Here is a 15,987-nt window from a genome sequence, read left to right as displayed (position 1 = left end):
GCCTCCCGAATGCTGGGATTACAAGCACGCGCCCCACGCTCAGCCTTTATTTTTCATTTTGAAGTAGAATCTTGGTAAATTGCCGAGGCTGGCTTTGAACCTGCAATCTTCTTGTCTCAGCCTCCCAAGTACTGGGATTACAGGCCTGTGCCACCGCACCCAACCCATTTCTTTTTTATTTTGAAACAGGATTTCGCTAAGCTTCTAAGGCTGGCCTCAAACCTGCTGCTGTCCTGTCTCAGCCTCCCAAGTCCTGGGATTACAGGTGTATGCCACCATGCCCAGCTACAAGATCCTTCCAATTCACATGGAAAGGCAGAATGCCTTCCCTCTCTTAAAAAGAAGCAAAGAAAAAGTCACACGAGTGTTGGGTTATTTTCATAACCTTTTAGAAGAAAGCAAAGAGGCGTCGCCTCCCACGATAAATACGAGCTGTCCTCCGTCCCTCCCAGGGTAGCCGAGAGTCCCAGGGGTCAGCCGGGCAGCGGAGGGAAGGCCTTGAGAGCCGGCTGAGTCTAGGGAGGTCGGGCTGGGGTAGGGAAGACTTCCGGTCTTGCAGGATCTTAAGGATGAAGATGAGTCAGAAGTTGAAAAGGCCTTGTTCTAAAGGGCCAGAAAGGAAAGTTCTAGATGAACTCCAGGGGCTTCGCTGCCAAAAGCAACTGGGTGAGCCCCCAGGGCTCGGGAGGGTTGAAGGGGGCAGAGGGCCTCTAAAGGGCAAGTCCTACTATGCTCACAAGCCGGATGCTTTGGGGCGCTTGACATAGAGAATCAAGACGATAGCTAAGTCCCTGGCAATTGCTCGTGTTCCTTCATGTTTTGTTTTGTTTTGTTTTTGTGGTACTGGGAATTGAACACAAAAGCAATCTACCTCTGAACTACACCTCCAGTCCTTTCTTAATTATTTTTTATTATTTGTTTATTTATTTATTTATTTATTTATTTAGCGGGTCTGGGGATGGAACCCATGGGCATTCTACCTCTGAGCAACACCTCCAGCCCTCTCTTAATTTATTTTTTTTATTTTTAATTTATTTAACTTTTAGCAGGTCTGGGATGGAACCCAGGCAATCTACCTCTGAGAGACACCTCCAGCCCTATATTTTTTTCTTTATTCTGAAGCAGGGTCTCACTGAGTTGCAGAGGGCCTCACTAAGGAGCTGAGGCTGGCCAAGAACCGCGATCCTCTGGTCTCCATCTCCCAAATGTGATTACAAGCGTGCACCACCACGCCTGACTTTTTTTTCTTTTTTCTTTTGAAATCAGGTCTTGCTAAGTTTCTGAGGTGCCTCCTTAAGTGCCAAGGCTGGCCTCGAACCTGTGATGCTCCTGCCTCAGCCTCCCAAGTACTGGGATTACAGGGCTGCACCACCACACCCAGCTCCTCTAATTCTACTAAATAAATTGTAATGTCTAAATGAAAAACAGCTCAGGGGTTAAATCAGGGCATGCTCCTGCGCCAGCAGTACCAACTACAGGCATATAGATCAAACAAGTTTTCAGGCGCAGTCCAGCGCTGGCCCAGAGTGTGTTTGCTCTAGTCCCGGGCTACCTGTCCCAAAGTCCCTCTCTCAAGCCTCTTTGCGTTGCCTCCTCTCTGCTACACTCTTTGGGATCTCCACTTTGGTTTCCAGTTTTGGACTACCCGGTACGACGGACATAAGTTCGTGTCAGCACCTCCACCTGGCTCGGCTATTGAAGGACAGCTCCAAGGCCCTGTCCCGGCCTGTACCCACCTTCGACACTCACCCCTCCTATTGGACTCGCTTCTGGTCCTTCTGGGTCTGCTGAGCTGTGAGCTTCCCAGGAGGCAGGACTACACTAAAAACAATTCTAACTCCCTGGCTGGAATTCTACTGTATGTTAAATGAATATGCCAATGGCTGGGCGTGGTGGCCAAGCTTGTAATCCCCGCGCTTGGGAGGCTGAGACAGGAGGATCGCGCAGGTTCAAAGCCAGCCTCAGCTACTTAGTGAGGCTCTCGGCAACTTAGTGAGACCCTGTTTCCAAATAAAATAGAAAATAGGTCTGGGAACATAGACTGGAGGTAGAAAAGCCCCTGGGTTCTACCTCCAGTACCACAAAAATAAGTAAATAAATAAATATGCCAAATATATATGTAAAAGCACTCTATTAATGATATGAGAGGGGGTGTGGTGGTGCACCTTGTAATTTCAGTACTTGGGAGGCCGAGACAGGAGGATTGCAGGTTTCAAGGCCAGCCTCAGCTACTTAATGAGGCCCTCTGCAACTTAGTGAGACCTTGTGGCAAAATAAAGGATAAAAAAAGCCGGGCGTGGTGGCGCATGCCGCACGCTTGTAATCCCAGCATTTGGCAGGCTGAGACCAGAGAATAACGGTTCGCGGACAGCCTCAGCTACTTAGTGAGGCCCTCTGCTGCTCAGCGAGACCTGGTTTCAAAATAAAGAATAAAAAATAGGGCTGGGGGTGGAGCTCGGAGGTCGAATGCCCCTGGGTTCCATCTCCAGACCTGCAAAAAGAAGAAAGAAAGAAAGAAAGAAAGAAAGAAAGAAAGAAAGAAAGAAAGAAAGAAAGAAAAAATAGGGGTAGGGGGTGTAGCTCGGGGATAGAATGCCCCTGGGTTCCATCCCCAGTACAAAAAAAAAAAAAAAAAAAGCCAGGTGTTATGCACACCTCTGAAATCCCAGTACTTGGGACGCTGACAGGAGAATGGTGGATTCAAGGACAGCCTCAGCCCTTGCTTAAAAAAAAAAAAAAATTAAAAGGGGCTGTGGGTGGAGCTCAGAGGTAGAATGGCCCTGGGTTCCATCGCCAGTGCCCCAAAGACCAGCGATGAAAGCGGACACCCGAGGTGGCCGTAGGGAGGCTTGGACAGTACACACGCCTTTTCTGGACAGTGGTACAGACAAATGCCCTGCTGTGGATGGTGACATCCTGTCTGATGAGATCCACAGTGTGTGGGATGAAAGTCAAGTCGTTCCTGCCTTTATATACAAAAACAAATATGGACAGATCAAAATTCTCCACGGCCTCAGGTTGCAAGGCTGATAGGAGACATCAAAGCGGCTTTTTCAGAGAAAACAGTAGCATTCACACGGGCTGAAAGGGTCCGCTCCACCCAGAGGCGTGCCTTCTGTCCCTTCCCTGACAGGCGGAAGCAAGCCCAGGCTGCTGGTTCCAGCTGCCTGGAAGTCTGGCAAAATCAAAAGTGGCTCCCAGAAGAAGGTTATAAACGGACGCACACGGGACTGGGGCAGTCTCAAAGGACGGGCTTCTTCCAGCACCTTCTACAAAATTCATTTCTGTTTTTCTTTTTCTTTTTTTGGTACTAAGGATCGAACCCAGGGCCATTCTACCCCTGAGCTAAACCCCCAGCCCTGTTTTTTAATCCTTATTTTGAAATAGGGTCTCACTAAGTTGCAAGGACCCCACTACGTTGCTGAGGCTGGCTTCGAACCTGTGATCTTTCTGTCTCAGCCTCCCAAATGCTAGGATTACAGGCATGCACTACCGTGTCCTGCTTATAAAGTTCATTTCTACATATGTATTAATGTTGAAAGGGAAAGAAAAAGAAAGGCCCACTCCTTGGTTCCTAAATCACCTAGGTTCTACCCAAACCACTTCACTGGCTAAAAAGGACCCTAATACAACTTCCAGACCACAGTGCCCCAGGACAGATTTGTCGGTAAAGAAACCCAAGACATTCAAATGTGCAACCATTAGTGTAACTAATTACAAAGAGCCCTGAGGATTAACAACTGAGCCAATGAGTCTGACACATAAGACGCAAGACACATGAAATAGACACTGACACAACATGTCAGTATAAGCCAGGCAAGAGCCAAGAGAGAAGCAACAAGAGGTTGCGAGCTGGTGTTATTTAAATGCTCTGTATAGCCAGGCGTGGTGGCGCACGCTTGTCATCCCAGTACTTGGGAGGCTGAGAAAGAAGGATTCAAGTTCAAGGCCAGCCTCAGCTACTTAGTGGGGTCCTTGCAACTTAGTGAGACCCTGTTTCAAAATAAGGAATAAAAAATAGGGCTGGGGGTGGAGCTCAGGGGTAGAATGCCTCTGGGTTCCATCTCCAGTACCTCAAAAATAAATAAATAAAATGGTTTTACTTAATAAAAATAATACCGGGAAGCCAGGCGTGGTGGCACACGCTTGTAATCCCAGCGTTTGGGATGCTGAGATGGGAGGATCACAGATCGGACAGCCTCAGCTACTTAGTGAGGCCCTTTGCAACTCAGTGACACCCTGTTTCAAAAGAAAGAATCAAAAACAGGGTTGTGGGTGTAGCTCGGAGGGAGAATGACCCTGGGTTCCATTGTCGGAGCCAGCCGGCAAAAGTACAGGTTCCAAAGAGAGGAGTGAGGATGCAAGAATTCAATTCTAAGAATTTGATTCAAAGAATATTTAATTCTATCATGGAAGGATCGCCAGTCCACTCCTGGGTCGATATCTCTACTGACTGATCCCGGATTTATCACTCTCCCCTATTTATACAGCTCCAGGTCAATCAATCCCTCGTGCTGTCACCACCTGTGCACGCGTCAAGTCAATCAACCCCACCCGAGCTTCTCTCAGACCTTGGACTTTCCATGACCCCAAACCTTATTGCCTCTGGGCAAAGGACAGCCAGAAGTATTCTTTTAGGGTAAAACCTTAATGGCTCTCCATATTCATCCCCAGTACCACAATAAAAAATGAAAGCAAGCAAGCAAGCAAGCTGAGCGTGGTGGCGCACACCTGTCATCCCAGCATTGTGGAGGCTGACACTGGAGGATTGTAGTTCGTGGACAGCCTCAGCTACTTAGTGAGGCCCTTTGCAACTTAGTAAGATCCTGTTTCAAAAAATAAAGAATAAAAAATAAGACTGAGAGGCCGGGCGTGGTGACACACGCTTGTAATCCCTGCGTTTGGGAGGCTGAGACAGGAGGATCGCGCAGGTTCGAAGCCAGCCTCAGCTACTGAGTGAGGCTCTCAGCAACTTAGTGAGACCCTGCTTCTAAATAAAGTATAAAATATGTCTGGGAGTATAGCCCGGAGGTAGAAAGCCCCTGGGTTCCACCCCCAGCACCGCCAAAAAAAAAAAAAAAAAAAAAAAGAAAGAAAAACATAGGACTGAGGTTGTAGCTCAGAGGTAGAATGTCCCTGGGTTCCATCCCCAGAACCGCGAAAGAAAAAGAAAAAAACAACACTTGAAAAGAACCCAAGACAGGTCAGGACTCTGGTCCTGTGTAAACCTCACTGTCTCTTTTATTTTCACACAAAAATAACCACAATACTGAACTGGCCCTAAGTCCCCCAGCTGCTTACAGAATTTAGAAATATCCACCTCTAACCACCAACCGACCAGAATCAGAGCAAAGCACCCTCCAAAGTGTGGGTTTCCCCTGGCACCCCGAAGCATCCCTCAGAGCACCTACACCACACGCACACACAGTCAGATCACACAAGCACAGCTTAGGCCCCGCCCCGTGGGGAGCTGCCTGGGGAGGAGGGCGGAGAAGGGGCCCATCCTCCTGGCGGCTCAGCCAGCCCCCTACTGTCACTCAGCCACTGGGGCTGCAGGACGGCCTGCCGAAGGCCAGCTGCCAGGAGCCGGGGCCAGAGGGGCGAATCCCAGAGGAGCAAGCGGAAGCGGAAGCCAGTGCAACTTGGTAGCATTGGAGAAAGGATGCTTGTTGCAAGGCAGCTAGGGTGCAGCCCCTCCATTGGAGCCAGGGAAGGGCAGGGCGGGGTCTCGGGAACCTCCGGCCTCCTGCTCAGAGCCCCCCCAGGTGTTAATCTGCTCCTGCGTGCGGGCTTAGTGGATGGAAGGGGATTCCCAACACCGTTTAAGGCTGCCACCGAAGACGCAGGAAGCCGAAATAGCACGAATCGGCCCCGTGCACACGTTTGGGTTCAAGAGAAAGTGCCCAGGGTGTGAGGGAAGAAGTGGCAGATGGACTTCCTTATAAAGAAAACTGCTGTTGGAATAGAAATTTGAAGGGGAAAGAGCAGAAGGGTAATTACAGGGTTTAGAGAATAAGCATATGGTGTGACAATTAAAAATAATAATAATTCCCCTAGGGTATTTGAAAATACAGGTCGTTTTGCGGGAAGGGACACGGGGCATTGTAGGCAGGGATGCTGTACCGACAAGCTCCACACCAGCGCTTTTGATTTTCACGCGAGATCTCACTAGGTTGCTGAGAGTCCTGCTAAATTGCTGAGGCTGGCGTCGGATCTTCAATCCTCTTATCTCAGCCTCCTAAGCACTGGGATTAAAACATGTGCCCCCATGCCTGTTTTTGTGTTTTAATTGGAAACAGGTACTCTGGTTAAGTTGCTGAGGCTGACCTCAACCCAGCGATCCTCCTGTCTCAGCCTCCCAAGTACTGTGACAGGCATACACTACTATGCCCAGAAATACAGGTACTTTGGAGAAGTGAAACTTATGGTAATTTGCCTCTGAATTTAGAAAAATAGATGACTGTGTCCCCAAGCTGTTGCTGAATATTTTCAAGCACCAGAAAGCAACGGCCACAACAGGACCTATAGCATCGAAAGTCCTAGGTCCACCCCAGCCCTGCCCACCAGGATTCCAGAGACTGGCAAGGGCACTTAGGGAAATGGTACAGGTGACAACCATGTAGACAAACATATAATAAAAGTCTACATCAAGCCAGGGTGTTGGCGCACGCTATCTCAGCATTCGGGAGGCTGAGACAGGAGGATCGTGGTTCGCAGCCAGCCTCAGCTACTTAATGAGGCCCTCTGCAACTCAGTGAGACCCTGTTTCAAAATAAAGAGACTAGGGCAGATGGTGTAGCTTGGAGGTAAAATGCCCCTAGGTTCCATCCCCAAATCCACAGAAATAATTAAACAAAAAGATAAAGAATAGAAAGTAGGGCTGGGTGTGTAGCTCGGAGGTAGAATATCCCTGGGTTCCATCTCCAGCAACACACACACACACACACACACACACCCCTACAGCAAGCCGGGCGTGGTGGTGCATGCCTGCAATCCCAGTACTTGGGAAGCTGAAACAGAAGGATTGTAGATTCAAGAACAGCCTCAGCAAGTGCTGAGAGTTTTAGCAACCTACTGAGTCCCTATTTCCAAATAAAAATAAAATAGGGGTGGAAGTATAGCTTGGAGGTAGAATGCCCCTGGGTTCAAGTCCCAGCGCCACACACACACACACACACACACACACACACACACACTCTCTCTCTCTCTCTCTCTCTCTCTCTCTCTCTCTCTCTCTCCATAGTTGGGCATGGTGGCACATTCCTATAATCCCAGTACATGGGAGTCTGAGACAGGAGGATCACAGAATTGAGGTCAGCTTCAGCAACTCAGTGTGACCCTCAGCAGTTTAGTGACACCCTATTTCTAAAAAAGAAGTAAAACGGGCCGGGCGTGGCGGCGCACGCTTGTAATCCCAGCATTCGGGAGACGGAGACCGGAGGATCGCGGTTCACGGACACCTTCAGGTACTTAGTGAGGCCCTCAGCAACTCAGTGAGACCCTGTTTCAAAAATAAAGAGTATGCCGGGCATGATGGCGCACGCTTGTCATCCCCACACTTGGGAGGCGGAGACAGGAGGATCGTGCAGGTTTGAAGCCAGCTTCTCTGGCTTAAGAGACCCTGTCTCCAAATAAAAATATAAAATAGGTCTGGGCATGTAGCCCGGAGGTAGAAGGGCTTCCAGGAACCCCAGTGCCACCAAAAAAAAAAAAGGACTGTAAGTGTAGCTCAGAGGAAGAAGGTGCCTGGGTTCAATCCCCAGTACCCCCACACACAGACTACACAGCCAAGCGTGGTGGCGCACACCTGTCATCCGAATACTCAAGAGGCTGAGACAGGAAGATCATAGAGTCGAGGTTAACCTCAGCAACTTAGCAAGACCCTGCTTCAAAATCAAAAACATAAAGGGCTGGGGTGTAGCTCAGAAGTGGAACAACCCCAGGTTCAAACCCCAGTCGCACAGAATGAGTGAATGAGGTGGTTACCCATCCGCCCTGAGCTTCCCAGCAAAGGGGGAACGGCAGGACAAGCGCTCCAGTCCTCTGGCGGCACAGCTGACCTGGCCTCGCCCGGGCCCGCCTCGCCTGCAGGGCGGCAGCCACCTGGGCACGCAGCAAGGGAGAACAGATGCGCTCCCGGGCACAGCCCTGCCCTGGGACGGAGGAAGCCGCTGCCCTGTGTCTGGGGAAGACTCTTAAGGGGAGCCATCCTGTCTTAGCACCAGCTTCTCACTGACGACAAGATCCGGGGGCCGCTGCTCCCTGATACCGGGCGCCACCCGCTTTGTGAACCAGCCCACTGCCAGCCCGTCATCCTGGAAGCCCGGGCCCGGCGGGCGGTGTGCAGGGCAAGAGAATGCCAGCCCAAGAAATAAAAGAGCCCAGGAAATCAAAGACAGGAGCACCTGCCACCAGGGGGAGGGGAGTCTGCGGCTGAACCACTGTGTGTGCGTGTGTGCGTGTGTGTGTGTGTGTGTGTGTGCGCGCGCTATACTGGGGATGGAACCCAGGGGCATTGTACCTCCCGGCTACAACCCCGGTCCTATTTTGTATTCTTTCTTTTGAGACAGGGTCTCGCTGAGTGCCGAGGGAAGTAGGTGAGGCTGGCCACGAACCGAGATCCTCCTGTCTCACCCTCCCGAATGCTGGGATTCCAAGCATGAATGCTGGGATTCGAAGCGTGCGCCACCACGGGCACCACCACGCCCGGCTCTGAGCTACTGTTGGAGTTTAAATGACCTTGGCCCTGCATGTTTCGTGAGGAGAAGTAAGCAGTTACCCCGCGCCTCCATGCTCCTTAGGCCCCGGGTAGGCAGGCGGTCAGCCCAGCGGCTCAGCACCTCATGGACCACGGGCTCGCGCTTCCACGCGGGTCAATCTATGACATCTAGGTGTTTGTGGCCAGGCCAGGCTATGAACTACTTATGGAGGCCTTGTTTTTATTATTATTATTGTGGTACTGAAGCTTGAACCCAGGGCATTCGACCTCTGAGCTACATCTCCTGCCCTCTTTTTTTATTCTTTATTTTGAAACAGGATCTCACTGAGTTGCAAAGGGCCTCACTAAGTTGCTGAGGCTGGCTTCAAACCTGGATCCTCCTGTGTCAGCCTCCCAAGTACTGAAATTATAAGTGGGTACCATGTCCAGCTATGGAGGCTTTTCTTTTTTCTTTATTTTGAAACAGGGTCTCAGTGAGTTGCCGAGGGCCTCACAAAGTAGCTGAGGCTGTCTGTGAACCACAATCCTCCAGTCTCAGCCTCCAGAATGCTGGGATTACAAGTGTGCCGCTACCACGCCCGGCTCTGGAGGCATTTTTAATAGCTAGACTTTTTTTAAAAAAACTGGGAATTGAACTCAGGGGCATTCTACCTCCAAGCTATACCCCCAGTACTATCTTATTTTTTATTTGAAAACAAGGTCTTAAGTTGTTGAGGGCCTCACTAAGTTGCTGAGGCTGGCTTCAAACCTGCAATCCTCCTGTCTCAGCCTCTCAAGTACTGGGATTATAGGCATTTGCCACCATGCCCATCTTAGTCATGATTTTTTTTTTTTTTCTCGGTACTGGGGATGTAACCCAGGGGGACATTGTGCCTCTAAGCTATACCCCTAGCCTTTTTTTTTTTTTTTTTTTTTTTTGCAGGTCTGGGGATGGAACCCAGGGGCATTTTACCTCTGAGCTACAGCCCCTGCCCTATTTTTTATTCTTTATTTTTTGAAACAGGGCCTCACTGAGTTGCAGAGGGCCTCAGTAATTAGCTGAGGCTGTCCACAAACCACGATCCTCAGGTCTCAGCCTCCCGAATGCTGTGATGACAAGAATGCTGGGATTACAAGAATGCTGGGATTACAAGAATGCTGGGATTACAAGTGTGTGCCACCACGCCCGGCCCCCTAGCCATTTTTTAGTCTTTTTATTTTTGAAATAGGGTCTCATTAAGTTGGAAAGGGCCTCACTAAGTAGCTGAGGCTGGCTGCAAATTACAATCCTCCAGTCTCAGCCTCCTGAATGCTGGGATTACAAATGTGCACCACCACACCCGGCTTTGGTCTTCTTTATTTTGTGTGTGTGGGGGGGGGGAGGGGGTAATGGAGATTGCACCCAAGGGCATTCTACCTCTGAGCTACACCTCCAGCTCTATTTTTATTTTTTAATTTGGAAACAGGGCCTCACTCACTAGGTTGATGAGTCTCACTACTTGCTGCGGCTGCCCTCTAACCTGCAATCCTCCTGTCTCAGCCTCCCAAGTCCTGGGATGACAGGCGTGCCCCACCACCCCCCACTTGGTCATGCTTTTAAGGGGCGATATATACGTACGCGTTTGCGGTTCAGGCTATGAACTGCTTGCACAGTGCCTTTTTATTAACTAGGTGCTTTTCCCCCCTGGGTGCCAGGGATGATACCCAGGGCCTCTTACTTGCCCACTGAGCTCCACGCCCAGTCTCGATGGTTCTTCTAAGAAGGCAGCTGTCTCTCGGCTCCGCACAAATGCTAATAAATGCTGACTGATCCACTGGGACAGAAAGCAGATTAGTGGTTGCCTGGGGTGCAGAGATTAAAATGTGCAGAGGAAAGAATGTATGTCCCAACCTTCAGAAGAATGATTGTAAACTATGCACGTACGTGAGTGCGTGCTTGCGTGCGTGTGTATGTGTGTATGCGTGTATAACTATATCCTCCAAATTGTGTGTGTATGTGTGTATGACTACATCCTCCAAATTGTGTGTGTGACTATATCCTCCAAATTGTGTGTGTGTGCGCGTGTGTGTGTGTGTGTGCGTGTGTATGATTATATCCTCCAAATTGTTAATGCATAGTTTAAAGCCCTGGAAAGCTACGGCCATAACGTCACCCAGCACTGAAAGTGTCAGAGCCCAGGTCCATTTTCTTTGTGTACACACACACACACACACACACACACTTGGAGCTTTAGAAGCCCTCAGTATGTACATCTTTAAGATTTACAATAGTCATTTACCATGTGTGGGTTCTAGCATTAAATCCTATTATGAACTAATTTGCTGGTTTGGAAAAATTTTCTTCACATCTCTAAAAATTAATGCAAGCTGGGCGTGGTGGCGCACGCTTGTCATCCCAACATTGGGAGGCTGAGGTAGGAGGATCGTGGTTCTTGGACAGCCTCAGCTACTTAGGAGGCCCTTTGTAATTCAATGAGACCCTGTTTCAAAGTAAAGAATAAGAAATAGGGTTTGGGGTGTAACTCAGAGGTAGAATGCTCCTGGGTTCCATGCCCCATACTGCAAAAATTAAAAAGTAAAAGAAATCATCCAAGCTCCTAACAATCACCTAACTTATAGGATGGACAGCTTGCCGGCTCAGGCCTCAGCACCCTGGAAACAGCTGGAGGCTCAAGTGGGCAGCAGGGAGGCGAGGGCCTTTCCAGCATAAAAACTGAACGCAGCAGTCTGCCACCTTGTGGCAGCAACAGGCAACAACAGGCACCTCCCAGGAGCACAAGCAGAGCTTCCCTCTGCAAAGAGAATAATCTACATATTGTCCGAGAAAATGTATGGGCACGTAATAAAGCAAATAAAATACCTTTAAATTCAAAAGAAGTAAGAAATAAAGTAAATAAAATAAATTTGAAGTCAGTAGTAATAAAATAATCTTTGAAAAATTTCTTCTGATACTGGGAATTGATCACCTGTGTCCGTCTTGGTGAACCTGGAGGAGGTACAGATCTCACCTTTTGACCACCAGCTTCAGGGTCTTGTGGGACCCTTTCACCAGGAAAATGGCTTCCTGTCTAAAGCCCGAGAGGCCGATGTCATTGATGGCAACGATCTCGTCTCCGGCCAGGAGCTTGTCCACAGCTGCGGCTTTACCCCCTTCTTCAATCTGTAACAGAGAAGCGTGTTCCATGAGCATCCACAATGAGCAAGCCGGAATTCCCGGGGCCGAGCAAAGTCCCCAGATGATATCCGAGCACCCACAGCTCAGGCGTCCATACCGCAGCCGGGTGTAGGGGTGTTACTGCAACTGAGTCTCGGGGCATTCGACTTCTGGGTTGTATCCTAGTCCTATTTTATTTTATTTTATTTTATTTTATTGGTGGTGCTGGGGGTAGAGACCAGGGTCTTTTCTACCTCCAGGCTATACGCCCAGACCTATTTTATACTTTATTTGGAAACAGGGTGTCACTAAGTTGCCGAGAGCCTCACTAAGTAGCTGAGGCTGGCTTCGAACCTGTGCGATCCTCCTGTCTCAGCCTCCCAAGTACTGGGATTAGAAGCGTGCGCCACCACGCCCGGCACAGTCTACTTAGTTTTGAAACAGGGTCTCACTGGGTTGCAAAGGGCCTCGCTAAGTAGCTGAGGCTGGCCGCGAACTGCGATCCTCCGGTCTCAGCCTCCCGCTGCTGGGATGACAGGTTTGTGCCACCATGCTCGGCTTAGTTAATGAACTTTTGCGTTGTTTTTATTTTCAATTATCACGATGCTGGTATGAACACTGGTGTAGAAGTTTTTGTGTGGACACAGTTTAGTTTTCATTTTTATTCCTGTCCAGTATTTACCTACAGATAGAATTGCTGGGCGATTGTATTTAACATTCTGAGGAGCTACCAGTTTTACCTGAGGTTCAAGTACCCCGCATTCTTCCTAACAATTGTGTTTATTCTGAAAGTCCTGAACACATTGTTATATACCATGCTGCTTACATTAAGATATTGACGGTTCAGTGTCAGGCATACTGACACTCCTGTAATCCCTGTACTTGGGAGGCTGAGATGAGAGGATCGGAGGCTGAGACAGGAAGATCGCAGGCTCAGGACCAGCCTCAACAACTTAGCGAGACTCTCGGCAACCTACCAAGCATCGGTTTGAAAACAAAAAATAGAAAGATCTGGGGATAGATATAACTCACAGGGAGAATGTCCCTGGGTCTAACCCCAGTACCACAAGGGGGAAAAAGGATATTTATTACTAAACAGAGTCTGCTTTGAATATGTCTTTTTTCTTTCTTTCTTTTTTTTTTTTTTTTTTTTGGTGGTACTGGGGTTCCTGGAAGCTCTTCTACCTCCGGGCTACACTCCCAGACCTATTTTTTTTCTTTATTTTTAGAAACAGGGTCTCTCAAGCCAGAGCAGCTGGCTTGGAACCTGCATGATCCTCTCTCTGCCTCCCAAGCACGGGGATGACAAGCGTGGCCACCACACCCGGCTGCTTTGAATATGTCTTAACGGGCTCCTTAAAAGCTTGAAAGTGGGGCTGGGGGCAGAGGTGCGTGGTGGAGCACGTGCCGAGCTCTCGCTGAGGAGGGGTTAGGGCAGCCTAACCTAGGGTTAGCGCAAGACACTGGGTTGCAGCACCAGCCCCATCACAAAAGAAAAGAGAAAGAAAGAACTTTATGACCACTTTGACCCCGAGCAAGTCTGATCTTTGAGTCTCTACCCAGCTCCTTGTATACAGTGATACGGGAACGCAGCAGCAGTGGGCCTCAGCTCCATGTCTATTTTCTACCCAAGTTGGTCACAAACTGTGGCCAGGGATCCCATTTCAGCCCGGTGCGCATCCTGGTAAATGCACTTTCACGGGAACACGGCCGCAGCGCTCACTCACACTATGGGGCAAAATATTGACTCATTGGCTTGTTCCAAAGAAGGTTTGCCAACTCCTACTTGACCCCCCAAAACTTCACAAACTTCAAAGAAACCCATGGGTGGGCATGTGGCTGGTTTCAAGCCCATGGTGTACAGCTTGGAAGTTTACCCCTCCCAGACCGTCTGCCATGGCCAATCTGAAGAGAACTTCTCCCAACCTCAAAGTCTCAGTTCCAAAGCCAAGCTTTTTTTTTTTTTTTTTTTTTTTTTTTTTTTTTGCGGTACTGGGGCTGGAACCCAGAGGCATTTGATCCCCGAGCTACAACCCCAGCCCAATTTTTTATTTTGAAACAGGGTCTCACTGAGTTGCAGAGGGCCTCACTAAGTAGCTGAGGCTGTCCGCGAACCGCGATCCTCCGGTCTCAGCCTCCCAAATGCTGGGATGACAAGTGTGCGCCACCATGCCTGGCTCTAAAAGCCAAGCATTTTTTTTTACATGTTCATCTAGACCCCAGGACAGCTGAGCTCCTAAGTCAAAAGAGCAACTGCTACCAGCAACGCTGGACACAAAATGAAAAGATGAGTCCTAAAAAAACATGAAGCGAGCCGGATGTGGTGGTGTGCACCCGGAATCCCAGTACTTGGGAGGCCGAGACAGGAGGATCGCAGGTTCATAGACAGCCTCAGCAGCCGGGCGTGGTGGCGCACGCTTGTAATCCCAGCATTGGGGAGGCTGAGACCAGAGGATCACGGTTTGTGGCCAGCCTCAGCTATTTAGTGAGGCTCTTTGCAACTCAGTGAGATCCTGTTTCAAAATAAAGAATTACAAATAGGACCGGGGGTGTAGCTCAGAGGTAGAATAACTCTGGATTCCATCCCCAGCACTGCAAAAAATAAATAAAATAAAAACAAAAAAACTATGTTGCCTCACTTTAGGAGTGATATGTACTAAACTTTGCAACTGGGTCCTTCTCCCAGAGACCTTGGAATTCAAGTCTTTTAAGAAAATCTTCAGGCAAAAACATGATGTCAGCCAGGCATGGTGACACCTGTCTGTAATCCCAGAACTTGGGAGGCTGAGGCAAAAGGATCGTAGATTTGAGGCCAGCCTCAGCAACTTACTGAGGCCCTCGGTTACTTAGTGAGACCCTGTTTCAAAACAAAATATAAAATAGGGTTGAGGGTGTAGTTCAGAGGCAGAATGGCCTCTGGCTTCAATGCCTAGTACCAAAAACAAACAAAGAGAACAAAACCACCACCACCACCACAACACCTGGTGACTGGGAGGCTCTTTTGACAGGTTTTGCAGTAAGCACGTCCTCTGTGTGGGACCCTGCCATGACAGGTGGATTTAGCAGTCACAGTCCCATAGGAGCCTGCATGGCAAGTCCTGGGAGACCTTTACCAAGTGCAGCCGTCTAAGTGCTCCTCCACCTTCCCAAGGAAGGACGGCATTGATAGGTTGGGTCCCTCCCCAGCGTGATGTCGCAGCGGAACCCCGGAAGCCAGAAGCAGAGATATCGCGAGACTACAGGTACCTCGACTCCAAACATCGCGAGAATCCAGATGTCGCGAGAGAATCCACATGCCTATAAGACATGATGCTTCTGATCCCCCACGTGACTCAGCTGGCAGAGCAGGACCATGCGCAACTCTCCAGACGCGTGGCCCGTCGGTCCCTTCCCCCACGGCCGGCTGACTCTCCGGAGGGGCCGGGTCTGAATAAAGCAGCGGTCTCTGATAACCTGGCTGATGTTTTTGCCGCCCTCCTAAACCCCCTAAGTCTATTTTCAACTATTCAGGCATCACAGTACTTTTCATCCGCAGAGATCTCCGAAGGTCCTCCTCTAGTAACCAAGACCACCTTCCAAAGCGCCCGCCTGCCGCAGCAGCCACGTCCCCCCACACTTCTCAGCAAATGTGTGTTTTCGTTTGAGAGACAGGATAGTGCCCCCCCTCCGTGTGAATTATATTCATGGGGAAAGTAGAAAAGAAAAAGTTCTGAAAACTTCCATTTTATACATTTTTTTTAAATGTGTGGTCCTGGGCTCAAATCCAGGGAGTTCTAAATCTCAGTACATACCCCCAGCTCTTTCTTTCCTTCCTTCCTTCCTTCCTTCTTTCTTTCTTTCTTTCTTTTTTCAGTACTGGGGATAGAACCTAGGGGCATTCTACCTCCAAGCTATACTTCAGTTCTACTTTTTGGTCTTTTTATTTTTTTGAAACAGGGTCTCACTAAGTTGCGGAGGGCCTCACTAACTAGCTGAGGCTGCTCTCAAACCGGATCCTCTGGTCTCAGCCTCCTGAATGCTGAGATTACAAGTGTGCGCCACCACGCCCAGCTTTCTATTTTTATTTATTTGGGAGGGCTACTAGGGATTAAACTCAGGGACATTCTATCTTTGAGCTATAACCCCCAGCAGCCCT

The 15,987-nt window shown here is 49.2% G+C and overlaps 1 protein-coding gene across 1 annotated transcript in view; it reads right to left on the bottom strand.

The window, feature by feature from the left end:
- SHROOM2 (shroom family member 2) overlaps positions 1 to 15,987 on the bottom strand; it is a gene marked incomplete at both ends in the record, with an annotated part of 127,992 nt that overhangs the window by 63,943 nt on the left and 48,062 nt on the right. Inside the window, one exon of the mRNA XM_080719546.1 lies at positions 11,707 to 11,858. Within this exon, the coding sequence (XP_080575672.1) occupies positions 11,707 to 11,858 (152 nt within the window). The remainder of the gene's footprint in view (positions 1 to 11,706; positions 11,859 to 15,987) is intronic.

This window comes from Muscardinus avellanarius, assembly GCF_963383645.1.
Source record: "Muscardinus avellanarius genome assembly, chromosome: X".
NCBI classification, from domain to species: Eukaryota; Metazoa; Chordata; class Mammalia; order Rodentia; family Gliridae; genus Muscardinus; species Muscardinus avellanarius.
This window is presented reverse-complemented; position numbering and strand designations above follow the sequence as displayed.